Source organism: Podarcis liolepis (genome assembly GCF_965112155.1).
Source record: "Podarcis liolepis genome assembly, chromosome: 14".
Classification (NCBI taxonomy): Eukaryota; Metazoa; Chordata; class Lepidosauria; order Squamata; family Lacertidae; genus Podarcis; species Podarcis liolepis.
This window is the reverse complement of record NC_139569.1, coordinates 17,926,905-17,954,029: the sequence shown is the minus strand read 5'-3', so window position 1 is coordinate 17,954,029 and position 27,125 is coordinate 17,926,905. Positions and strand designations below refer to the sequence as shown.

Here is a 27,125-nt window from a genome sequence, read left to right as displayed (position 1 = left end):
TTCTGGGGGCCTTGCGTGCATAAAGGAAAAGTGCATAAGTGAGGAGAACCCTCTAAAAAGCCTATAAATGCTTGTTTTTGTTCTGCTGTGCCTCTGGTCTTTTCAGTGCTGAATAAATTTAGTTACTTTACATGTGCTTTGATTCCCCCCCCCCTTTTTTTTTTGAAACTGAGCTTTTTCCTTGCTTTGGATTTTACCTTTGGTTTTGGGGGTTCTTTATGGATTATATCGCTTTGCCTCCTGTCTTCAGTTGGTTTTTTGTACCTTGGATGAAGGCGTAAGTTCCATGACTTGGTTCCTTTTGTAGCTTTACATTCCCCTCACCCCCACCCTCACTTTTGCCAGATTGTCAGAGTAGGGAACTAGGGTGATTTAAGAGGCACCAGAAGTACCTTTTTCTTTTATACCTTTGCCTCCACATTGCCAGAAAGAGCAGGGAACAGTGTGTCCAAGCCCACTGCAATACAGCTTTGCACCCAACAGCCGTTGAGTGGTGTTGTGTGGCAGCAGTGAGAGCTCCTGCACACCATTTTGGAGTCCACACATTCTTTTTTTAAAAAGCATTTTAAACCTTTATTTATGGAATTTGGTTCACTGACATCCCCTTTAGGAAGGGTCTCCTCATGAGCCACCAGGACTTTCCAGCTCTCCCACCATTTCCAGGTTTGAATTGAATTATTTATTTATTTCCCAGTACTACACATATCTGTGGTCACACATGAGTTGATCACACATTAAGTGAGGGTATGTCTGTATAGTTAGGTTGGTGTGCTTTGATATAAGCTTGGATCAAAAGCAAACATCTCTTAACCATAGTAGTCTAATTCAGTTTGCTCTATAATCTCTCACAGTAAATAAGACCAAAGGTTGCTTTTAAATCAGTGCAGGCTGTCTTCCTTTGGTTTTGTTTTATTACTCTGCCAAGTATAACAGTACTAGGCAGCGATCTTGTTTAGAGTGACCTGATGTAAACACCATTTACTTTCACCCAAAGTTATTATGGTCACTAATGCAGGCATTATGTTTTATTGCATGGAAAGCTGGCACAAACGTTTCCTGTAATAGATCTTAAACACACAGGGCAGTAATTATTAGGGTCCTCTTTGGGGTGTCTGGATTCATCTTGTAAACTTCAGACTATAGTTTTCAGATCACTATGAGAAATTATGTTGGACTAGATGGGCCATTGGCCTGATCCAACAGGCTCTTTTGCGGGCAGCGATACCTTTTCCAAAGAACAGTGCCTCAGGAGATCACAGATAGATGTGACTGATCACAGAACATCATGTGTTGCCAGATAACCTACCTTCTTTCCTGATGTACTGAATGGCTGTTAAACAGAATAAGGGGTAAATGTGTGTGTGGTTAATGAATAGAAATTACAGTGAAATTTTACCTACCTGTGCAGTGTGTGAAATGGCTGGCTTATTGAAAGCAGTTTTTCATCTAAGCCTTTAAACCATATCACTTGGGTATCTTCCCATTGCTCTGTTCAGCATCTGAATGTAGAAACAGCCTGCGAGGTAATAGTTTGGTTTTACTGAGACCTAGTTAATTGAAATATGACTCATTACCACCTGAGCTTTGACTTGGAATTGCAGGGGAGAAATTTAATGACAGAGATAGCTTTTGAGCTGTGGGTTCTGTTTTGCAGGCTTTAATGAGATACGTAATTGTTCCTAATCAGATATCTTTTCCACCAGTATTTTCTTTAGAGCTGTTTCATTTCCCCCCATAAAAAAGGCAATCACCCATTCCTTCCATCAAAGTAAAAATAAATAAATGATTATTTCTAAAGAATGATATTAAAAAGCCCAAGCCTATTCTTTCTCAGTGGTAATATTTAGACATTTGGCTTCCTCCTCCAAAAAACTGCCTTCACTCTGTCATGAAGAACAGCAAATTTATAAACTGAAAAATATATCAATAACCAGAGTTAATGAATTGAAGATGCCAATGTTTAAAAACATATCTGAATAATAGCTAGCTATTTGAGGTTTATTCCAGTATTGTAAAGAGAGAGACAGTGGGGCTGCTTTTCTGGGAAATGTTTCTGAGGTAATTTGCTTGGTTAAAGTAAGTCACAAAAATGTACTGGCTTAGATATATATGTAACACACAAGCAAATACCAATATGGATGCATACACCGAGGACCACGAAGTTGCTTTAGCAATTTCTTTGCTGACTCCCTCACCTTCATTCTGAATATCCCTTAAATCGGTGACTTCAAAACTTTCAACCTGTGCTTTAAGACTGAAAGATGCCACCAGACTCCTTAATAAAAATGTTTTGCCACATTTTAAAAAATGCTTTACTTGCCTAGTTAAAATATGCAGTTTTCAACATTTTTTTTTTGTTTATAGTAATTATACCCCACCCTTTAGCCAAAAAGGGTCTCAGAGCAGATTTCAAATAGCTTTCAAACCAGCATTCAAATAGCTATTGTTGAATTGTTTCTCCACTTTGAAACAGTATTCCATGCAAGTGTAGAAGAAAGCCACACTTTACACTTATTTGATGGAAGCCTAGCTATGTGAGTAAATCATGCTAGTTTTACATGCACTGAACCACCTATAGTAGTAGGTGGTCCTGTGAATTCATTGCTCTGCTCCTTCCTTTTCTAAGATTCTGCCACCTACCTTTCCATCTTGGCCTCTTGCTCCTGCCATTCCCTTTGGTTACTGTCATGCTATGATGAAGTTAACACCTCTCCTTTCCCCCTTCCCCAGGTCTGAGGGCAGCCTTTCTAAGTTCACACACCGGTTATCAATTAAACAGAAGCAGGAGAAGAGAAGGAAAGCTGAGTATGCCTCGGCTGAGCTGTCTGCCTTCCGTCCCAGGTCTCTGAGCATTGAATGGTAAGAGATGCAGTGTTGGGCTCAGGACAGAACAAAATCATACCCCATGCATTGCCACACTTTGACCTTTTTGCTGTCACACTTTTCCATGCCAGGGAGAAACCAGCACATTTAAAGCAAATTGAGTTAAAACTGTTGGCCCATATAAGAATCCATCTGAGGGCAAGTCACATTTAAAACAGCAGGCATCCTTGATGCATTTGCAACAGTGATCTTAGTGGAGATCAGAGATACACCTAGTGTGCAGAGATGCATTTCTCCAAATAGATATGTGTCTTGGCCAGTAGTGTCCCAGGGTGTTAACAGGTGCATGTCTGCATTTCACATGTTCCAAAAAGGAAATAGTAAACTCTGCAAACTCACTCCAAGTCAAACCACAGGACCAAGATTAACAGGCCACACAGTCAGAAGCAAGCTAAACAAAGAGTTGATTCTCAGAACTGCTTTGTAGCAGAATGCTTAATTTTTCAGTCTGTTGCTTCACATTCACAGCATGTGGATCATCTGAATCATTCATCACAAGTACAGACTGCAGTTTGGCACATGGCTGCTCAGTTCAAACTAAAAAGGTTCATGATGGCATGCCAAATTGCAATTTGTACTTGTGATGAACTGTTCAGAGGATGCACTCACCATCTTAAGATTTAGTTCATGCTGTAAAATAAAACAGCTGGCCATTTTCAAAAACTTCTTCATACAATCAAGAGTCAGAGGATATTACTGCACAGTTCATATCATATGAAAACCCGGTCTATTACAAAAAATAATAATAAAATCCTTAGATCCCTTAGCCACACCACCTACCAACAGCCCTACTGTGACACAGTCATTTATTTAGATGTAAAAGAGTGGTAAGCTAGAATCTGATAACCAACTCTCTCTCAACTCACATAACCTCATCTAAATTTTACAAAGATCAAAATGGAAATCAGTTTATGAATAGTTATCCCTGGATTGTGCGGATATTCCCAAGCTTAAAGCAAAGCTGGGCCTTGATCAAGTCCAGGATGAGGAAGAAATTCAGTGTTGGATGGCAAAACAAAGAGGCAATGTTCTGAAGCCAGCACACAATTTGGAATAAAGTAGAAAATGGACAGCAACTTATCAAGGAGGGACTCAGGACCATAACAAAGCAAGCTCAGCAAGGCCCAAATGAGGAAGAAAGTTGTTCAGGCAGGTGAGGGTGAATAACAAGTTTCTCTCTTGTGATATTTTAGACCAGTTCCCACACAGTTCCCACTGAAATGGTAACTACATCTTTATGTCTTCCCTCCCTTTCCATAGCATCTTCAAAAATCTTACCCATGTCCTTCCCTTCCCCAATCTTACTCCACTTCATGGCTGCTGTTTGCAAAAGACAGAGAAACATGGAATGCTATAATATCAAGTACGGCTCGGCTGGACATTTTGGTCAACCAAAATTTGGCCCAAATTCTTAATGTTTGAAGGGAAGCTGCAGGGGAAAAACCGCTCCCAATTTATTTATCTATTTATTTATTATTAAATGTGTACATCCTCATCATAAGATCACAGTGCAGTTCATAACATTAAAAGTACAAAATAAGAACACAAAATACATAATGGAACAAAAACAAACCAATACCTCCCTCCCATAAACACATATTTGATTTCAAAGTTCAGGCAGTGGCAGCGGAAGCTCCAGGAGGTGGAATTTCAAGGGGGGAAGTGAAATGGAAGTGGTCTGAGGGCTCCTCCCTATTAAAAAAAAAAGAAATTTATTTAAGAGCCACTTGGAATGGCTCTTATCTTTAAACAAAAATGCTTCTTAAGATGGGACGGGGGAGGGAGAAGAAAACCTTTGATTACCTCATAACTACTGAGTATCAAATGGCTTTCTCTCTATGGGTGTCACCTAATAGCTAGCTCCTTTTGTAAAGAAAGGTCCAAGGAGGTTAGGGGTTTGGTGCAGCTCTAAAATCAGGACATGCTTAAGTTCTATCAGTGGTTACAAACACAAAGTTAAATAGGTGTCCACTTTTCAGCAGCAGCCATGTGTATAACATCTAGCTTGGCCCTTTGTAATGCCCATAATAACAACAACTATACTGTTAAAGATGTTGGATCTGAAGACTTCCTTAGTCCATAGGTGGCATAGGTGGCCTCTGGTTCTGTGAATGGGACAGAATTCTAGCCCTTACCCAAAGAATCCCCACTTCTTGCATGGCAAGGGAAATTTGATTTGTTCAAATGTACAATTTAGAATTTACTGTTGCTTAGTGTGATGGTGGTGGGTAGCAAGCCTCCTTGTTAGCATGTGAGGGAGTCTCTGGAGTTAAAGGGCTTTTGAGGTCTTGCTTCAGTCAGCAGAGCTATTCCTGCCTACCCTGTTAGTCCATGAATTGATCTCTAGCCTGTGCAGCAGGCATGCTCCAGGGTTCATGGGGGAAGTAAGTGATGAGTGCTAACTATGAAGGATAGATGTAGTGCTACCAAAACTTTTAATGAAGACACATTCTACTTTCTGAGTGAACAAGCCCAAACATTCTACAGCGAAGGTTGACTATAAAGCAAGGGGCCTCCAAATATTGCCCATCATTCATACATCACTGGGCTGAAGATCTGAAAGTATATAAGGCACTTTACTGGTAGGTTCCCCAGCTATATCCAGGCTCATTATTTCCCCACCCCTTCTGCTGCCATCCTGGAAGAGCATCATTATAACTGACAGCTCATCAGAAATTTGTCATACATACCTAATTAATATAACATCATTATTATTATTATTATTATTATTATTATTATTATTATTATTATTATTATTATTATGAGAAGAGGCAGTGAAGCCTTGTGGTTAGACTACTGAGCTAAAAAAAAAGCCAGGGGTTGAAAGATTAAGAAACCATCACCACTAGGATGTCACTTTACAATATCTTTTAGTACATAACAAATGATATTATTGGTCTTCTCCTTCCTCTTGAGTACTCTTCTTCCTAACTGGAGCTCTGTCAATAGAACTGCCTGACAGCATCTTCAGACTTGTCTGATCTGCCACTGCCTTTAATCAGTGTTTGGACAGGTACAGGTTTCTCCATATCTAGAGTGGGAGCAAAGTGCAGGAACCCCAATTCTCTTCCTCCTAAGAGGGCTCTCCAGGGTCTGGGTCAGCCATGATCCTGACAACTTTATATATAAGCCACTCCAAACTAATAGGTTAGTTCACATTGAATTCACAGAAATAGAATTGATCAAGCATTCCTAAGTTCCATAGAGTTCTGCAACATGTTTCCATACACCCCTTTTAATCCACGTATAAGCAACTGGGTGTGGTTATATGGCGGTTTGGAGTTTGTTGTCAGCATTCACTGTGCTGACATGACACTGGCTTTGCAGCTGCAGGCATAACGTAAGATGCTGGTTTCAGTGTATTTGTTGTAAAATTAATGTTCTTGTTTATTTACACCGGGGTTTGTGTGCATGCGCTGCTTTGTTTTTTATGTTATTTATTTAAAAGATTTATATACCACTCCTTAAGTGAAAATTTTCAATGTGGTTCACAAAATAGCATTAAAATGCAATACAATAGAAAACAAAAAAACAATAAAAATAATTTAGAAAATAACAATTAAATTACTAAACACCCCAACATTATATTTAAAAAACCAACTGGGAATCAAAATGCAGAATAAATGTTAACAATTTTTCTGAAGGGTGAGGGGAAAGGCCAAAATTGCAGGTGATGCTAATCATGTGGTTTGCCCCTGAGTGTGCTAGCATGTGTAAGAGAGGGATCTGGACCCTGGGGTGGGGATTTTAGCCCTTTCCCCCCTCCTCTGTTCCCAATGCAGATTGGTTGGTTATTCTGAAAGAATAATTATGCACTTGGGGCAAACCCTGTGATTTAATGTCATATGTAATTTGGCCCTGAGTCTCCTGAAGGGAGGGGATTTTTGAGCCCAGGTGCCATGACCAAGAGTGCTCTGGATTTTGTCATGGGGTTGAACAGGCCTCTGAACCTGGCACTCTCATCTCCAAACACTACAGTCCTATCAACTGCACCACAATTCTCTGGAGGCAGTTGGAGGATGGATGCTGTTTTGGAGGGACGGGGTAGGAGGGTATGGGGTACTCCCTGGTCCTGAACGGGGTAACTGTGCCCCTGAATTACCAGGTGTGCAGCCTGGCAGTCATTTTGGACTCACAGCTATACATGGAGGCACAGGTTGGACTACAGCTCCCATCATCCCTGACCACTGGTCCTGCTAGCTAAGGTTGATGGGGATTACAGTCCATCAACAGCTGGAGACCCAAGTTTGAGAAACACTGGATTATAGTGTCTGTTCCTTTGGGGCTCTGTTTATTGGATTTGAAGAGAAGGCATTCTACCCAAAGTGTGCAAAGCAGAGTTCTTCTGGGAGGCATCTCCCATGCTGCAATTTTAATAATAATAATAATAATAATAATAATAATAATAATAATAATCCCTACCCATCTGGATGGGTTTCCCCAGCCACTCTGAGCAGCTTACACATATATAAAACATAGTAAAACATCAAATATAAAAAACCTTCCAATACAGGGCTGCCTTCAGATGTCTTCTAAAAGTTGTGTAGTTCTTTATCTCCTTGACTTCTGAAGGGAGGGTGTTCCACTGGGAGGGCGTCACTACCGAGAAGGCCTTCTGCCTGGTTCCCTGTAACTTTGTTTCTCTGAGTGAGTGAACCACCAGAGGACCCTCGGAAGAGGACATCAGTGTCCGGGCTGAACAATGAGGGTGGAGACGCTCCTTCAGGTATACCGGGCCGAGGCCGTTCAGGGCTTTAAAGGTCAGCACCAACACTTTGAATTGCGCTTGAAAACATACTGGGAGCCAGTGAAGATCTTCACTCAAGTTCTCAGATCTGGTCAAAATCTCAAGCATCAACCCACATTTTCAAGCCTGTGCCCTGTCAAAAGTGGAACATTAAAAGGAGCTTGTCCCTCCTGGGGTACAGTGACTGTTTTATTTAGCTAGTGCTGCACACATTTATGTACTTTGAAAAGTGAGGAAAACAGCTCCGCCCCCCTCGAAAGTTTAGCATTAACTATACAAGTCTGCCGAATTCCTCTTGTAAAAAAAAAATATGGGGGGAAATGGCAGGGTGAGACTTGAAGTATTGAGAAACACTTATTTCACTCATATGATATTTACTAAAATAAGTACTTCATTATTAGACTTTTCTTAGGTGTTTTTTCCCCTAAAATCTGGTGCCACAAAGTCCTTACTGTTAGGGACATATGAATATGCTGTACCATCTCAGACTTTTGGTCCTTGCAGTGTTCTTGGATCTTGCCTTTGGCAAAGGCAGTTACTTAAATTTCCAGAGGCCAGATATTCAAGCTGGTTGCTAGATGAATGTGTAGGAAGATAGACATGGGAGAGAGGTCTGGTTTTTTTTGTTGTTTTTTTGTTTTGTTTCTAAAAATATTGCAAAGCAAAGATGGCTAACTTTTTTTGGCCTAAAGGTTGATTTGATTTGCCATCCCCCCAAAAGCTGCATGCTTTTAAGAGTGGTTTTGGCCAAGGTGGATCTGTCCACTCACATGTGCTCATGCATATTGATGTGTGGATTTTCAATTGTAAAGTAAGAAAAAAGTTGTAATCACTCCAGTTCATAGGGCAGGCAATCTCTTAATTTGGTCTTTCCTCCATATGGAGAAAGGGGTGTTCTGGAAATAGAGGGGCTGGGTATTACCCAATTTTCATGAATAGATTATTTCCTGGTGTAGTTGGGATTTATGGCACCAATTCCTCTTTGCAGAGCTCATGGACTACATTAGATGGTCTAACACCAGGAACTAGTGGAACCCAATGAATTCCTGAATGCTCTTAGGCTTTTCCCCCCAGTGCATAGAGCAGACAATCCGGTTGAAGCTCTTGTCTTGCAGTAGAACAGTGACATGCACAGGCTTTTGACACGAACTCCCTGAGTACTTTCTCTAGCATTGTGGAACCCATTCTGTTTCTTGCTATACAAAGGAACTAAGGGCAGTGAAACAGGCTGGATAGCTAGAATGCAAGTGGCGAAATATGTGCTGCAAAACCAACAGAATACAGTTGTGTCTACTGCATGGCAGTGAGGGATGCTATGGCATCATGGGAGCAGTTTCAGAAGCAACTTGATGATCTGGACAAGGTGCTTGCAATGATACAGCCAACTACACTTATCTTGGCTTATTAAAGCATCCTGAGAGGGTATGACTAGATGGCTCCTGTTTGTGGTCAACATATCAGTACAGGAGGGAGTGTTCCTGTTGATGCGGCCTATAATGGCAGTAGCTTTTTTTGCTGTTGCATCACACTATTGACTCAGGTTAATAATAATAATAATAATAATAATAATAATAATAATAATAATAATATTTATATCCCGCTCTCCCCAGCCAAAGCCGGGCTCAGAGCGGCTAACCAGTAAAATGATACAACATTCTAAAATCAGTTCAAATCAGATTAATGGCAACCAGAGGAGGGGGTCAGGCTGTGCTACTTTCCGCAGGGCCTGCAGGACAGAGCCTGGTGGAACAGCTCTGTCTTGCAGGCCCTGCGGAAAGATGTCAAGTCCCGCAGGGCCCAAGTCTCTTGTGACAGAGCCTTCCACCAGATTGGAGCCACAGCCGAAAAAGCCCTGGCTCTTGTTAAGCTTGTGGTCTACTAAGACCCCTAGATCCTTTTCAGAAGAAGAAGAAGAGTTTGGATTTGATATCCCGCCTTTCACTCCCCTTCAGGAGTCTCAAAGCGGCTAACATTCTCCTTTCCCTTCCTCCCCCACAACAAACACTCTGTGAGGTGAGTGGGGCTGAGAGACTTCATAGAAGTGTGACTGGCCCAAGGTCACCCAGCAGCTGCATGTGGAGGAGCGGAGACGCGAACCCGGTTACCCAGATTACGTGACTACCGCTCTTAACCACTACACCACACTGGCTCTCGTACTCCTTTTCACATGTACTCCTAGCAGCCAGGTGTTTCACATCTTATATTTCTGCAGCTGGTTCTTCCTGCCTAAGTGCAGAACATTTCATTTGTTGCTATTGAAATTCATTTTTTCTGGAGGTCCATTCTTAACCTGAAACTGTTCTTAACCTGAGGTACCACTTTAGCTAATGGGGCCTCCCGCTGCCACTGCTGTGCGATTTCTGTTCTCATCCTGAAGCAAAGTTCTTAACCGGAGGTAATATTTCTGGATTAGCGGAGTCTGTAACCTGAAGCGTCTGTAACCCGAGGTACTACTGTACTGATAGGTTCCTCTTATCCAATTTTCTTCCTCTAAATCTTTTTAAAGGTAAAGGTACCCCTGCCCATATGGGCCAGTCTTGACAGACTCTAGGGTTGTGCGCTCATCTCACTCTAGAGGCCGGGAGCCAGCGCTGTCCGCAGACACTTCCGGGTCACGTGGCCAGCGTGACGAAGCTGCTCTGGCGAACCGGCACCAGAGCAGCACACGGAAACGCCGTTTACCTTCCCGCTATAAAGCGGTACCTATTTATCTACTTGCACTTAAGGGTGCTTTCGAACTGCTAGGTGGGCAGGAGCTGGGACCGAACGACGGGAGCTCACCCCGCTGCGGGGATTCGAACCACCGACCATGCGATCGGCAAGTCCTAGGCGCTGAGGTTTTACCCACAGCGCCACCCGCGTCCCCTAAATCTTTTTATTTAATGATTAATTATAGTTCACTCTTTTTATACTTGTAATATTTTTGCTAACTGTAGCGTTGCCATCTTTTTACCCTTAATAAAAGGAGTTTCAATGCAGAAAGGTCGGAGAACTGTCAGAATGTAACAGAAATGATTAAAGAACCCTTGCAGTTTTCTTGTTGCTGATCTATTCTCAGAATAATGTGAATGGAAAAACTAGTATCAAAGCATGCAACCAAGTGCCTCCTATTGAAGTAGTGATAGTTAACAGAAAGCCATGCCTACCAATATATCTTCTGCAAGTGCCATTGTGCCTACGTCAGGCCTCTGACACCCTTGTACAAAAACAACAGAAAATGAAAGTGTAGACCAGAACAAGCTCATCCATCTTCTTCCATTCACTTAAGAACCGACAAACACATATGAGCCCTTCAATGTATCCATTAAGAAAACCAGACCAGAGAACATTTGTAATTCCTAATACAGCTCAGATACAAGAAGTTGCCCTGTATTTGTTCTAATATGCCCCACTTTTGCAAGGATGTCAGTTTACTTCCTAGAATCAGCTCATATTTCTCATGGATATTAATATGTAGCAATGGAGGTGATGGGTTTATTGAACATCTTCTCTGAAAAGAGCTATAATTACTCTCACTGTGACAGAGGTTTTTTCTGAGGAAATATGGGGGGACTTTTTTGATCTGGCTTTTTTGAAACATGGTAACATGGTTTTGAAACCAGTGAAGTATTATTTAGCAAGATTTCAGGTTCAATTTATGGGACAATGAGGCACAAAATGCCCCCTGAACCCCCCACCAAATATACCTTTACTTAGTTCTTTTTGTGGCTCTTTGCACAGCTGCAGAAGAAGCAAGGCCACATAACATCTCTGGAAGATGGGGAGACTCACCTGATTGCCTAGGAACCAAGTAACTATTGCTGTTGCCTCATACTTTGCTGCAACAGCACACAGCATAGTGCCAGAATAGAGAGAGAGTTGCCTGCCTGCATAGCAACTAAGCAATACTCCCTCTCCTTCCAGCTGATCATAGCACAGTCCAAAAAGCTGTGGAGAATCCCATAGTAACCTAGACACAGTGCAGGAAGAAAGCGAAGCATTTCTATATTGCCTAGGCAATGCAGGGGTGCATTCCTTTCCCTTTGCCATGCTACAGTGAAAAACATTGCCCGTGGTCATATTCCTTCCCTGAACAATCATCGGAGGCAGTGTGGGTGGAATAAAATGAGACTGTAAACTATGTGTTTGCTATACTAGAAAAAATATTGTGCATAATGTACAATGGAGGCCTTCACCTAAGAGAGAAATTGGAAAAGATACTAATTTAACTTAATTGTGACACTGGAGTACAGGATGTTGTTTGGACTGAACCCCTGACCCTATTTAAGTGTTTGACATCAGCTCTACTTTCCAAAGTCACCTCACCTTAATAGGAAATGAATGTCCTAATCACTTGAGCAGCTTTATAAATCCCATCCACTGTTGGTTGAAACTAGCTGCATCTCCTCTGGAATTCTTCACACATCTCTCAAACTAAGTCAAATTCAGCAGTTCTTCCCCAGCACAGAGGAGTAGGCTGAAATGAAACTGAAGGCACTTTGTTTTTGCTTGTGTGTGTGTGTGCATTAAACCATTGCACGGGAACAATGGCCAAGATCTGGAGTCATTTGTTCTGGTATTTCAGCAGCTTTGCATGATTTATGGGATGTTTTTGTTCTTCTGCTTGTCTCTGTTCTAACGCGCCCCCTTGCTCTCCACCCTCTCTGTTTTCCTTCTCCATTTCCCCCCTCCTCCCCCTTCTACTATTCCCTTAATAACGTTGGAGTCTCTCTGCCTTATGAAGTAATGGTATCTGTGACTTATTGAATTAACTGTATGGAATTGAGCTTTGACACTGTCCTTGTGGTCTGCCGAAGCTTGTGATTCTTTGCGGTGTAGGTCAGAGCTTGCCAAAATGCTAAACAAAGAGCAGGGCCTGATCCTGAAAACTTGGTTAACATGGTTTAGGATTGGAATGATTGAAAATTGGCTTCCATTATGCAGAAATGCCTGGATGAGCAAAGTGGCCAATAAATAAATATATATGGATCTCTCATTCTCCCAGACTCTATGTTCTTTCCAAAAGACTGGTCTTGTTTTTAAAGCAAGGATTTTGTCTTTTATCACCTTCCAGTTTTTAGCAAACCGGGAAGTCTTTGATCTGTTGGCAATATCCATCTCAAAATATTAGATTGTAAGTCCAAACAGGCTCATCCAGTTCTTTTCTTTGTTGTTATCCCTTTGGAGATTCTTGTCTTAAATACATGTTGTGCATCACATGCATCTCAATCAGGCTTACAAGCAACTATTGATTCATCAACTTACTTTACTTTCTTTACACCATGTCAAAATCATGCTATACTTTGCCTGAATCTTCATTCAAAAGAAAAACAGTGCCCAACCTGGTGATAACAAAATAAATGATGCAGGGAGGGAGCTGAGCCCAATACAGGAAAAGAGGTGGTAAGGAAACACCTTGCTATTTTAAATGAATTCAAATCTCCAGAGCCTGTTGCGTTGCACCCAAGGGTATTAAAGCAGCTTGCAGATGTAATCTCAGAGCCTCTCTCTGTAATAGGTGAGGTCCCTGCAGATTAGGTGGGCAAATGGTGACCCCATCTTCAAAAAGGGGAGGCAAAGATGACCCAGGTAACTACCAAACAGTGAGCTTGACAATGATACCAGGAAAGGTTCTCAAATAGATAATTAAACAGCTGTCTGTGAGCACTTAGAAAATGATGCTGTGATTACTATGACCCAGCATGGGTTTCTCAAAAACAAGTCAGGGTTGGTAGATCAGGGGTATGCTGTGGACAAAGTCCTGATAAAGAGATGATAGCTTTTTAGGTATAATCTGGTTAATCTGGCCAGATTGCTAGGTGGGGAGTGAAAACTGTAAATAGGTATAAGTAGAGGGTACCTTGGGGACATTCTTAATGGAGATGATTAAATACTTTGGATAATGCAGTAATTAGATTAACTGATGTTCAGTCAAATGCTTCTGTAAATCTAGGAACACATCTTGAAGACTATCCTTTCATATTCAGTTGTATTGTATATCCCTACATTTTAAATAAATTAAACATCAAGTGTGTCTTCTTTTAAAGGACTAGTATGCATGCATAAGTAGGAGTCCTAAATGAGAGAATGGGAGTTAATCTTAACTAATTAAAACAGAATCCAGGGCCTATAATCCACATTTATTGGGCTGAAGTCCTATAGCTTCTTCATTGATGTTTCTTTGAAACATTGGGTTCATCGATATTATGAAATATCTATACATCTGTGTGATAGATACTTTCTTCACTGCAGGAAACTGCAAATGTTCACACTTCATACTGATTCAGGATGGCTTAGAGCAGCCAGACTTTTTAAAATCAGATTTTTCACTCATTACTCTTTATCGTGGTACAGGCTTTCATTTTCTGCAACATGAGCAGCAATTTCTGTCTGTCAAATGATAGTGGATATACTGTGTAACAATTACTCTCCCCCCACAAAAAAAGAAAAGAGAAAAGAATCTCTTTTGTTTGTCATCTGACTCCAGCAAGAGAAAATAGGCCATTTGGGAAAATAACATTTGGGAAAATAATGACTATTTTCAAGGCAAATATTTTCCAGGTTCTCTATGTTTGGAAGCTTGAGTCCATTCTGGGATTCACTTGTCATTAAGAAAAGAGAAACATATAATCATCATTTGTGAAAGTAAGCAGTAAGGTTATAAGTGACACAATGTCATCTTACTGTTCCTGGCAAGTTGTTGCATCCTGACAGTTGCTGACATTACTGGGAGCCCCAGTGGGATTATCTCTGAATCCAACACATGTATTACTTTCTCTGCAATTTGATTGCTGTCATGTTGCCTATTTGGCTAATGCCCATTTTGTATCTCTTACAGAGAAAAAAAATAGTAACTTGTTACTATGCATCATGTTTAGATGGTGATTGGAAAATTAATACATTGTTTCAGGTGATTTCAGATCATGCACTGCCGTTCTCTTTCCTTCTTTGTTGCAAACTGCTTGGGAGTTAAAATACATCTATTTCCCACATTTAATTATCTAATCATTATCTATACCACGGATGAGGAAACAGTGCCCCTCTAGATTTTATTGCACTCCAACTCCCATCAGTCCCCAGTCAGCATAGTCAATGGTAAGGGATTGTAGAAGTTGTTATCCAGCAAAATTATTATTATTATTATTATTATTATTATTATTATTATTATTATTAAGGCCACCGATTCCCCACTTGATTAATACTAATAGCTCTGTGTCAGCCAATTATTAATAACTTAGAATCATAGAATCATAGAGTTGGAATAGACCACAAGGGCCATCGAGTCCAACCCCCTGCCAAGCAGGAAACACCATCAGAGCACTCCTGACATATGGTTGTCAAGCCTCTGCTTAAAGACCTCCAAAGTAGGAGACTCCACCACACTCCTTGGCAGCAAATTCCACTGTCAAACAGCTCTTACTGTCAGGAAGTTCTTCCTAATGTTTAGGTGGAATCTTCTTTCTTGTAGTTTGGATCCATTGCTCCGTGTCCGCTTCTCTGGAGCAGCAGAAAACAACCTTTCTCCCTCCTCTATATGACATCCTTTTATATATTTGAACATGGCTATCATATCACCCCTTAACCTCCTCTTCTCCAGGCTAAACATGCCCAGCTCCCTTAGCCGTTCCTCATAAGGCATCGTTTCCAGGCCTTTGACCATTTTGGTTGCCCTCCTCTGGACACGTTCCAGTTTGTCAGTGTCCTTCTTGAACTGTGGTGCCCAGAACTGGACACAGTACTCCAGGTGAGGTCTGACCAGAGCAGAATACAGTGGCACTATTACTTCCCTTGATCTAGATGCTATACTCCTATTGATGAGGCCCGGAATTGCATTGGCTTTTTTAGCTGCTGCGTCACACTGTTGGCTCATGTCAAGTTTGTGGTCAGCCAAGACTCCTAGATCCTTTTCACATGTACTGCTCTCAAGCCAGGTGTCACCCATCTTGTATTTGTGCCTCTCATTTTTTTTTGCCCAAGTGCAATACTTTACATTTCTCCCTGTTAAAGTTCATCTTGTTTGTTTTGGCCCAGTTCTCTAATCTGTCAAGGTCGTTTTGAAGTGTGATCCTGTCCTCTGGGGTGTTAGCCACCCCTCCCAGTTTGGTGTCATCTGCAAATTTGATCAGGATGCCCTTGAGTTCATCATCCACGTCGTTGATAAAGATGTTGAATAAGACTGGGCCCAAGACAGAACCCTGTGGCACCCCACTAGTCACTCTTCTCCAGGATGAAGGGGAACCATTGATGAGCACCCTTTAGGTTCGGTCAATCAGCCAGTTACAAATCCACTGAGTGGTAGCATAGTCAAGACCCCTTTTTACCAGCTTCTTTACAAGAATATCATGGGGCACCTTGTCGAATGCCTTGCTGAAATCAAGGTAGGCTACATCCACTGCGTTCCCTTCATCTACCAGGTTTGTAATTCTGTCAAAAAACGAGATCAGGTTAGTCTGACATGACTTATTTTTCAGAAATCCATGCTGACTATTGGTGATCACAGCATTCCTTTCTAGGTGCTCACAGACTGTTTGCTTAATGATCTGCTCCAGAATCTTCCCTGGTATTGATATCAGACTGACTGCGCGATAATTATTTGGGTCCTCTCTTTCCCCCTTTTTGAAAATAGGGACAACATTTGCCCTCCTCCAGTCTGCCGGGACTTCGCCTGTTCTCCAGGAATTCTCAAAGATGACTGCCAGTGGTTCTGAGATCACATCTGCCAGTTCTTTTAATACTCTTGGGTGCAGTTCATCTGGCCCTGGAGACTTGAATACATCTAAACTAGCCAAGTATTCTTGTACTATCTCCTTAGTTATTCTGGGCTGTGTTTCCTCTGCTGAATCATTTGCTCCAAATTCTTCAGGTCGGGCATTGTTTTCTTTATCGGAGAAGACTGAGGCAAAGAAGGCATTGAGGAGTTCAGCCCTTTCTGTGTCCCCTGTTTGCATTTCACCATCTTCTCCTCTGAGTGACCCCACTGTTTCTTTGTTCTTCCTTTTGCTACGGACATACCCATAAAAGCCTTTTTGTGGCTTTTAACCTCTCTAGCAAGCCTGAGTTCATTCTGTGCTTTAGCTTTTCTGACTTTGTGTCTACATGTGCTGGCTATTTGTTTGAATTCCTCTTTGGTGGTTTCCCCCCTTTTCCATTTTTTGTACACATCCTTTTTTAATCTTAACTCAGTTAAAAGTTCTTTACATAGCCACCCCGGCTTCTTTAGGCACCTTCCATGTTTCCGTCTCATTGATATTGCCTGAAGTTGTGCTTTTACTATCTCCCTCTTAACAAACTCCCAGCCATCATGAACTCCCTTTCCTTTTAGTATTACTGTCCATGGGATCTCACCCAGCACTTCCCTAAGTTTTATGAAGTCTTCTTTCTTAAAGTCAAGAAATTGAGTCCTAGTATGCTTGGCTACTCCTTTCCGCTGTATAGTAAACTTCAGAAGAGCATGATCACTCGCGCCTAATGATTCTTCCACTTCTACCCCACTAACCAGGTCATCAACATTGGTTAGGACCAGATCTAAAATGGCTGTTCCTCTTGTTGCTTCTCCCACTTTCTGGACAATGAAGTTGTCTGCAAGGCCAGTGAGGAATCTGTTTGACCTTATGCTCTTGGCTGGGTTTGACATCCAACAAATATCCGGGTAATTGAAGTCCCCCATTACTACTATCTCCCTTCCTTTTGCATGCTTGGCCATCTGTTCCAGGAAGGCATCATCTACGTCCTCCGTTTGGCTTGGGGATCTATAGTAAACTCCCACAATGAGGTCTCTGTTATTCTTCTCTCCCTTAATTTTGACCCAAATGCTCTCACTTTGGCTTTGGGGTTCTAAATCTTGGATCTCTTCACAGGTATACACATCCCTGACATATAACGCCACTCCTCCTCCTTTCTTGTCTGGTTTGTTTCTCTGGTCTTGTATCCCTCCATTATTACATTCCAATCGTTATCCCACCAGGTTTCAGTGATGAGCTCAAGCTCATCATGTTTATTTCCCATGCTTTGTGCATTAGTGTACAGACATTGAAGTCCATTAATCATTCCCCCGTGTCTCTTATTTAAGGATTTTTTCCTCCCACCACTAGGTCTGTGTGCTGTTTGCTCCATTTGGTCTATGACATTTGGATGATCATCTTCATCAATTGATAGACTCCTACCTTCAGGAGCACTGTCTCCCTCCCCCACATTAGTCAGTTTAAAGCCCTCCTGATGAGGTTTCTGAGATTTTTGGCAAAAACATTCCTCCCAACCGTTGTGAGGTGCAGCCCATCACTTGCCAGAAGTCCATCTTCAAGAAACTGCAGTCCGTGATCTAAGAATCCAAACCGTTCCTGTTTACACCATTTGCGAAGCCAGCTGTTCACTTCCACTATTTTCCCCTCTCTCCCTGGGCCATGTCTTTCAACTGGGAGGACAGATGAGATGACAATTTGTGCATTTAATTGCTTAAATTTCCTGCCCAGAGCCTCGTAGTCTCTTATGATCTTCTGGAGGCTATTGCTTGCAGTGTCATTGGTTCCCACATGAACCAAGAGGAAGGGGTATTTGTCAGTGGGTTTTATGATTCCTTGCAGTCGTTCAGTTACATCTTGGATCTTAGCCCCGGGGAGACAGCACACCTCCCGAGACATCTTGTCAGGCCCACAGATCACTGCTTCTGTTCCCCTCAGTAGGGAATCCCCTATCACCACTACACGCCTCCTCTTAGGTTTGGTCGGGGTTCTTGCGTGAGCTGTCCGTTCCAAGGTCGCCTGCACATTCCCTGAGGACTGACTTTGCTGCTCGTCTTCATATACCTGATCGACTGTAATGAGGGAGAGATCCTCAAATGGAGTCTGTTCTTCGTCTTCCATGCTAGGGGAGAGGACTTCAAAGCGATTGTGTATTTCTAAACAATCAGAGCGAACCCTGGGCCTCCTACTTCTTTGAGTCACGTTTCTCCATATATCTGGCACCTGTGTTGGTGAACTAGACTCCTTCTCAGGGGTGTCCCCTGTCTCCTCCTTGGTGGAGACGGTGTTCTCTGTTGCTTCCAAGAAGAGCTCCAGCTCTCTAATTCTTTGGAGCGTAGCTACACGTTCCTCCAGTTGCTGAACTTTGTCTTCTAAGAGGGCAATCAACATACAATTGCTGCAGGTAAAGCTGCCTGCAACCTTTGGCAAGATGGCAAACATTGCACAGGAACCGCAGGCGACTGCAGCTGTTCCCTCACCCTCCATCTTGAAAACGTGTCGTTGGGGGTGGCTACAGTGGTCCTCCATCTTAAAAAGCGTGAAGACAGGACAAATACCCCCCCCCAAAAAAAACCTAGGTCTCCCCCAACAAACGTTTGAGACTAGCTCCCCTAAATCTAAAAGATGGATCAAACTGCCCTTCAAGCTCTTATAAGCTCCTCCCATAGCTAATCACCTGACTCAACAGAAACCCTGCCCCCTCTGACCTTTGCACAGGGAGAGCAGCTAATCAGCCACAAAGAAACACACACACAAGAAAACCCTTTTGCTCCTCCTTCAGCTGCTGCCCTGCAAGCTCGATTCAAACTTTTGATTCATTTTAAATTTTGCTCTATAAATATGTGGTATGTATCTCTGTTTCTATTAAAACATATTAAGAGTGTTGTGGAACCTACATATGCTGAAGTACCAACAAAGATTGGTGTGTACATATACAAAATACAGAAGGATATTCATTTTAAATTACTACCAGTAAAAAGCATTTGAGGAGTTTACAAACAAAAAAAGGAAAAATACAAAAAATCATAACCAATAAAATGAACTGATGGTGGAGCACATCAAAACACAAAAGGAACACTAATAATAAAGAAGGCAACTGGTGACAGAAAACCACCAGTGAAGAGGCCTGTTGTTGTTTAACATCTTTATAAGAAGAAGAAGAAGAGAAGAGTTTGGATTTGATATCCCGCCTTTCACTCCCTTTAAGGAGTCTCAAAGCGGCTAACATTCTCCTTTCCCTTCCTCCCCCACAACAAACACTCTGTGAGGTGAGTGGGGCTGAGAGACTTCACAGAAGTGTGACTGGCCCAAGGTCACCCAGCAGCTGCATGTGGAGGAGCGGAGACGCGAACCCGGTTCCCCAGATAACGAGACTACCGCTCTTAACCACTACACCATACTGGCTCTCCCAAACAAGTTGGATAAAGGTATTAATGAGATGCTCATCAAATTTGCAGATGACTTCAAACTGGGAGGGATAGCCACAGAAGACAGAATTAGGATTCAAGATTACAGTGGTACCTCGGGTTAAGAACATAATTCGTTCTGGAGGTCTGTTCTTAACCTGAAACTGTTCTTAACCTGAGGTACCACTTTAGCCAATGGGGCCTCCCTCTGCTGCCACACAATTTCTGTTCTCATCCTGAAGTAAAGTTCTTAACCTGAGATACTATTTCTGGGTTAGCAGAGTCTGTAACTTGAAGCGTCTGTAACCCGAGGTACCACTGTCCTTTAACAGATTGAAGAACTGGGCTAAAGCTAACAAAATGAATTTCAATAGAGACAAATGTAAGGAAGAACCAGCCACACATATGTAAGATGGAGGACACCTGGCTTGCCAGTAGTACACGTGAAAAGGATCTAGGGGTCTTAGTAGACCGCAAGCTTAACATGAGTCAACAGTGTGATGCAGCAGCAAAAAAATGCTAATGCTATTCTAGGCTACATCAACACAAGCCTAGTGTTCTGAAATAGGGAAGTAATAGACCTGATCTATTCTGCCTTAGTCAGACCACACCTAGAGTACTGTCTCCAGTTCTGAGCACCACAATTTAAGAAGGCTTTTGACAAGCTGCAGAGGAAGGCAACGAATATGATAAAGGGTCTGGAAACTAAGTCTTATGAGGTACAGTTGAGGGAATTGGGTATGTTTAGCCTGGAAAAGAGGAGACTGAGGCGATATTATAGTCATTTTCAGATATCTAAAGGACTGTCACATGGAGAGTAGGACTCGAAGCAATTGCTTCAAGTTACAAGAAAGGAGATTCCAACTAAACATCAGGAAGAACTTTCTAACAGCAAGAGCTGTTTGACAGTGGAACAGACTTCATTGAGGTGGTGAACTCCCATGGAGGTTTATAAGCAGAGGTTGGATGGTCATCTATCATGTATGATTTAGTTGAGATTCCTGCATTGCAGAGGGTTGGACGAGATGGCCCTCAGGGTCCCTTCCAATCTATGATTCTATTAAAAGTCTTAGGGTAGTGAATTCTACAAATTAGGAGCTGCCACACAGAAGGCCCTTTTCAGTGTTCCCACTAACCATAGCTCAGCTGACAGAGGTACACACAAAGGCCCTATTATCTACCCTGAGATCAAAGCTGCTTAGCCAATGTCACCCATTTCTCTGAATTACATTACAACAGCTGAGCCAAACAGTGACAGAGGCCTTCATCATCTTTATTGCCACAAAATCTCCAAGTGCATTACAGCATAGGCTTTGCAAAAGGAGACTCTGAAGCAATTTAATTTTCATTTGTGAAAATATTCTAAAAACTAGGCAAGACTTGCATTCCCCACCCCACCCCTCACCCAAAGATGGTTTTGGACAAAGCCAAGTTAATTTCTGAACTGAATTCTGAGAAGAGTGAGAATGAAAAGAATTGGGACACTGGAAACTTGTAGCCAAACTATTTTGGGTGTAAAATAATGAACAGGACCTCTGCCAACATGCGGCTGGAAACAGAGATGCTGACTTTGGACAGTTGTAAATCAAGAAAATAACATTCATTGCCATTCACAAAGACTTTCCTCATGACATCTTAATCAATTACAGTGCATTATTCTCCCCTTTCATCATTCTGTTTTTGAACCTGTGCTACCTCCAGGTGACTAACTAAAAAAGGTACATCTTGGGCAAAGATAATACTTGTATCTTGGAGATGTGAGATTTCTTGCTGGTCTTAGCAGAAACAGCTTCCCTCCTTGCTTCTGAGACATGAGATATGCCGACTTGCCCCATCCTCACCTCAGAGACTGCAGTTCTGCCAGCTTTGCCTCTTGCTCTTATTAACTTGAAATGATTCTTCCAATACAGTATTTGAGAAAAGTAGAAAAAACCATAGAACTGTTTGTTTCTATAATATGAAAGTGTTAGCTTAGCTTTCAGGTACCTCAGAAAATATGTGATATGGAACAAAAGGGATAGCTCAGTCAGTAGAGCAGGAGACTCTTAATCTCAGGGTCATGGGTTTGAGCCCCACATTTGGTGAAAGATTCCTACATTGCAGAGTGTTGGACTAGATAATCCTTGTGATTCCTTCCAACTCTCTGGTTCTATGAAAAACAAAGATTTTACTACAATAAATCTTGGCACAAGTTTGTGATTTTGTGGCAACTAACTACAGTAGCTATATCTCTGTAAGATGGAGGGTTATGATCCTGGCAACGTTTCTGGGTGTCTGGAAGCCAGGTAGTTAACAAAAACAGAGGAATGGGCAGGGGGAGACATATTCCTGTGTGTGTGTGTGTGTGAGAGAGAGAGAGAGAGAGAGAGGAAACTCTTACTGTGCTTCACCCTTGCCAAAGCTGCATGAGTAGCCAGGATAGGAAACAGTCGCTCTAATTAGGCTGACAGTGAAGACAGAGGCACCAGAATAGCTGCATTTCCATGATTAATGAGCATTGGCATTGGTTCAGCAACAAAACTCTCAACTGTCTCCTCTCTTAGCAAGAGAATCGTTGTCCAAAATGGATGGCAGTGTCTCAGATCTCAAACAGTGAGAGGTCTTCCCTGTCGGGCTAAAGGAGATTTGGCTAAGCTGACTGAGTAAGATGTGTCTATGGCAAAACCCGCCTTCCTTCCCAAGGCGGTACCCTCAGTTGTTGCAAACAAGGCATTTGGCATATGGATTCAGCAGCTGGAGATGGCTTTGAGTGGAAGGAATGAGAGAGAGAAACCAGTGGCTTTTGATATCTCAGAGATGTCTCCTGTATTTAGCTCAAGGCACGGGTACTTGTCTGTGGCACTTGGCGACAGAGTTTCAGGCTGGCTGCCTGCTGTCAAAGCACAATCTGCCCCCTCCCTCCCCACAAACCCCTTCTCAAGCTGTGAGACTCTCAGATTAAGCTGTTGGCTCCAAGCAGGCTTGTGTAACCACAGCAACTTGTACAACAACCTGTTTTAACAGCCTGTCCCTTCTCCTCACTTTCAGAGCAGTACAGCTACAGTTTCTAACTCCAAATGTTCAGAAATTGTGTGAGTTCCACAAATTTATAATAATATCCTTGAAATACGGTATCATCTTGCATTCCCCAACCTATCCTTGTGTACTTTCTGGCTTCATAACTATTATGATACATGTCTAACATAAAAATTTTCACATGTTCTCCACAATAAGAAGGATTCAGAACTTATTCTTTAAAAAAAATCAAAGGAAGCTGAAATTATCATGACTAAATTTACACAAAGTTAGGCTACAAGAAACCTCTAGAAATTGTGAATGACATAGCAAAAGCCATATTTAATACATATCTTGACACAATTTCCCATGAATTGCTGGATGCACCATATTTTTTAAAATCATTTTTATTAATTTTCCAATAAAAATCCAATTAATATATCCAATCATAATCCAATTAAAATAAAAAACTAAAATTAAAAAGACCAAATTATAATTATTGATTTTTCGGAGCTCCCCATAGTCTGGACCTCTGAAGCATATCTCCACTTCTCAGTCCTGCCTCTCCTTGGATGCACCTTATTTTAACCGCTGTTCCTTATTTCAGACATTGTCCCTTACTTTGCACCATCATGGACCTTAGAACATAACAAATGCCCCTCATTGTAAGCACTTCATGACACCAAGCTCCACATAAAAGCAAACACCCTTCTTATTCTGCCATTATTATTATTATTAATATCCCTTTGTCCACATGCATGCACCACGCCCTAAAACTACAAAGAGGGTTTTGTGGAAACTATTTCTGCATTTTGAGCTCATTATTTTCTGGCTTCAAAGACTTCAAAGCCCACTTTGTTGCTTTTTGAAGTTTTACCCTGTAACTAAGATTTCCAGAGAATTTTCTGCCATAGGATATTATTATTATTATTATTATTATTATTATTATTATTATTATTATTATTATTATTTAGAGAAAGCTCATAACAAATATCCTGGAACATCCCATTTGCAGATATGCCACTTACAGCTATTTAGGTAAAAGTGAGGTATGTATAAATGAATGAATGAATGCACTCGATTTAAAGCATAAGAGTTTTTCTAGAACAGGTGGGGAGTGACCATTTACCCTCATCACTGAAACGCAGGTGTTCATATTTGGTGGTTTGACCTAGGTGTCCTGGCAACACCAGATGGGTAACAAATGCAGGATCTTGTACAAAATCTTGACATCTTCCCTCAAGGATGTTCTTCTGTTTTGAGGATATAGCATTTTCCCAGCACTCAAGCCCACAGTATGTTAATAGTCAAATATCAACTTTTTTCACATTGGTGGTCCCACACATGTTGTTGGCACCAATCAATGCCCAAGATTTCACAGTGAGCATCCCTTCACAGGCAAGCACCACTTCTCTCTGAACCATTTTGTGTTCATGTTAAAAATTGTTTTCATTTGTAATTGCTTGTCCCCTTTAAATAGTTATCATTTCCCTGACATACCATTCAACTGTGGGAGTACTTGTCAAGCTCCTGAAAAAGCTAAAAAGCCCAAGCCAAAATAATGGCAAAAGCCAGCAAGGGGTGCGTGTTCTAGAGCAGTGCCCTGCTATTTTCTCAACCAGTTTTATTGTTGAAGTTCATGCAATCCTGTCCAGCACTGGTAAAGATCTCATGTCAAGATGGTTTTTTGTTTTGTTTGTTTGTTTGTTTTAAAAGCAGAGAGCTTTCTATTGAATAGTGCTGATACAATGCTGATGGGGGGGGGGTTGCAGTCATCTGGCTATGTCCTAAATCTGCTTTTCCTTCCCTTGGGCAAGCACTTAAAATGTGGAGTAAAAAGTAATGGAGTAAGAAAGGAAGAAAATGCCATCTAACCCAACCCCCTTGCCACGGCTGGACCTTGCATTCATTCCCATAAATGCAGGCTGACCAAACAATCCATTTGTCACAAGCTGAGAAAACAGGTGCACCGCAAGGCTGACTTAGAGAGCAATCATTCCAAAGGAAAGCAGATTCCTTTGAGTTCTGAAGATAAGAATGAAGTAAAATTACAATTTAAGACTATCTGTTTCTCACCTGTCTCAAACATTGCTACCAGTCTCTTACCTACAGTTCTGTAGATACAGGAAAAGGTGTTTTGAATCTACTGAATGGTCTCCTCCCAAACTTAGAACTCCACCCCAAGTTCCTGCAGAAACCCCCAAGGCCAAACAATGACTTAATTAAATAGTTTGATAGGTTAGGGTCACTTTGACTTGCTGCTTAGTTCTCTGTTCAGCGTATTCCTAAAAAAAATTAAAAAATAAAAATCCCAACATGCCACAAACTAATTATAGAGTAGTTAAAGCTTATCCAACAAACTAAAACACATACTCATTTACTATAATTCTGACTCAGCCTCAATTAGGACAGATTCCCAATGCAATCATAAAACTTCCCGTTCAAAAACAAATAATCAAAGCAAGCCACATCCAAAGCCTGACAGCATGTCGGCATACTTTTAAAATCAGAGTGAGCACGTGCGCACATATACTTTCATACACGAAGGGCTGAGATGAAAACTTATCTCTAGGTTGGAGAGAATTTGACTTGAGATGTTGAACTTGATACAGAGCAGAGGAAGAAGCAGCAACAGGTTAAGGGATATGGTCTGGCAAATGATGGGTGGGGGGAATAAGTAAGAGTAATGGTCGGGAAGAGTGTTTGAAGAGGAAATTGATGTCCAAGGGCTGATACTCTTTGTCTGTATAGAATGCTAAGCATATTGAACTGGCTCACCACCAACAGCAGCATGTCTCTTTAGAAAGACTTGAAGCAGTTTCCAGCTGACCCAGGAAGGGAGGGGCATGCTGTTATTTCACTGTGGATCTGAGTGAGAACAGTAGAGAGGTTGGAATGTGTGTCCCTCGTAACCCTGGGTTGCACCGATTCCAGTCAGTCTGGTGCCGAGATTCGGGTTTCACTGTGGATTTTAAAATCGGCCATATTTAGCATGTGCTTTGCTGGCCCTGTCAGGGAGGGGGAACCCACAGCACAACTAATAAAAAAAAACCCAAACAAAAACAATGTAATTAAAGGGAACTGTGTGTTCCCATAGCAAGAACATTTGCCCAACATTTCCTCACTTCGTTATTTAATGTTAAGCAGCAATTAGGGGTTGGCGATGAGGAATGCACTGGGGAAAACCCGCTGAGCTTCTCCAATATCTAATTTGAGGAAAAGGGAAGGAGACAGTCCGTCAAGCATACCATCCAGGTTCTCCTAGCAAGGATGGCATGCAGTTCAACCATACTGATTAAATAGGTGCAGAACTTTTTTTCCTGTGCATGCCAGTTGTTGATTTGTACCAACCTCATACCCCTAATATTGGAGCTTAGTCTCTAAATATACCTGTTTAGTTGGCAGGATAACATCATCCTGGTTTCAGTCCTGGACCTGACAATTCTACTAATACATTTCTGAAAGTTATACTGAGAGCTAGGTTTGTGTGGCACACTGCAAAAACAAAGGTTGTAATCCCATAAATGTGGGCAGTACATGAAGTTAAGGTGGCGAGATTTCCATAACGGGGTGTGGCAGCCACCAGGCCTCATGGGGAAACTTGTCACTAGATATGCTTTCTCCAAAGTGTCAGTGCATGTTGTGCACAGCGGAGACAAGAAATGCTAATATACTTCTCTATCCTAGCTGAAGATAATATACCGCTGTTTTCATTATTGAATAAAATGACTAGAGGAACTAACTATTTATCCTATCCACCTCCCACCCCCCCAAAAATAATGACAACATTAAAGTACAGTGTAAACTTGCTGAGTGAATGCTAGTAGTAGAGGGACTTCCTCCTTTTCCCATCATGAAAATATGAACAAAAATGGTGCTATGTTACATTGAGCCATGATTGTTTGGGTTGCAAGCACACCAAATGCTCTTCAGTAAAGCTGTATAAGAATTCAGTGATGGACAAAGACCAAGCAGTGTTAATTCTATAAGAATCCTGTAAAATTGTCAGTTTGGTTTAAAGCCAGGTATCTTTCCCTTGCTGTCTCTATCTTCTGTGCACTGAAGCTTCAGGCACTATAAATTAGTCCCTCAATGGGAAGGAGAAAGGGAATGAGGAATTGCAGAGATTCCCTTTGGCATCGTCCAGTCACCTGGTTCAGAGAGAAGATGCAGGAAGCAATAGCAATTCTATTTAGCTTATATAAATGACAAAATAAAATCAATTTAATTATTTGTGCTGCAGAGAAATCTCTGATAAATGAAAGAAGTGTTACAGGTAGGGCAAACTGGCATTTGCAGGCACTCATTAAGAAGACAGAGAGATGATTGATAAGCTGTGTTTGTACATGTAGAATAGAAACCACAGATGACAGATAT

The 27,125-nt window shown here is 41.7% G+C and overlaps 1 protein-coding gene across 8 annotated transcripts in view; it reads left to right on the top strand.

Annotated features, from left to right (window-relative positions):
• The window catches only part of LOC310692640 (ankyrin repeat and fibronectin type-III domain-containing protein 1-like), a 346,685-nt gene that overhangs the window by 272,145 nt on the left and 47,415 nt on the right, over positions 1-27,125 (top strand). For 4 of the 8 annotated variants that reach the window (XM_083473610.1, XM_083473608.1, XM_083473607.1 and 1 more), the window contains one exon: positions 2,731-2,859. The exons of the other annotated variants lie outside the window; for them this stretch is intronic. In XM_083473610.1, coding sequence (XP_083329736.1) covers positions 2,731-2,859 — 129 coding nt within the window. The remainder of the gene's footprint in view (positions 1-2,730; positions 2,860-27,125) is intronic. 8 annotated transcript variants of the gene reach the window in all.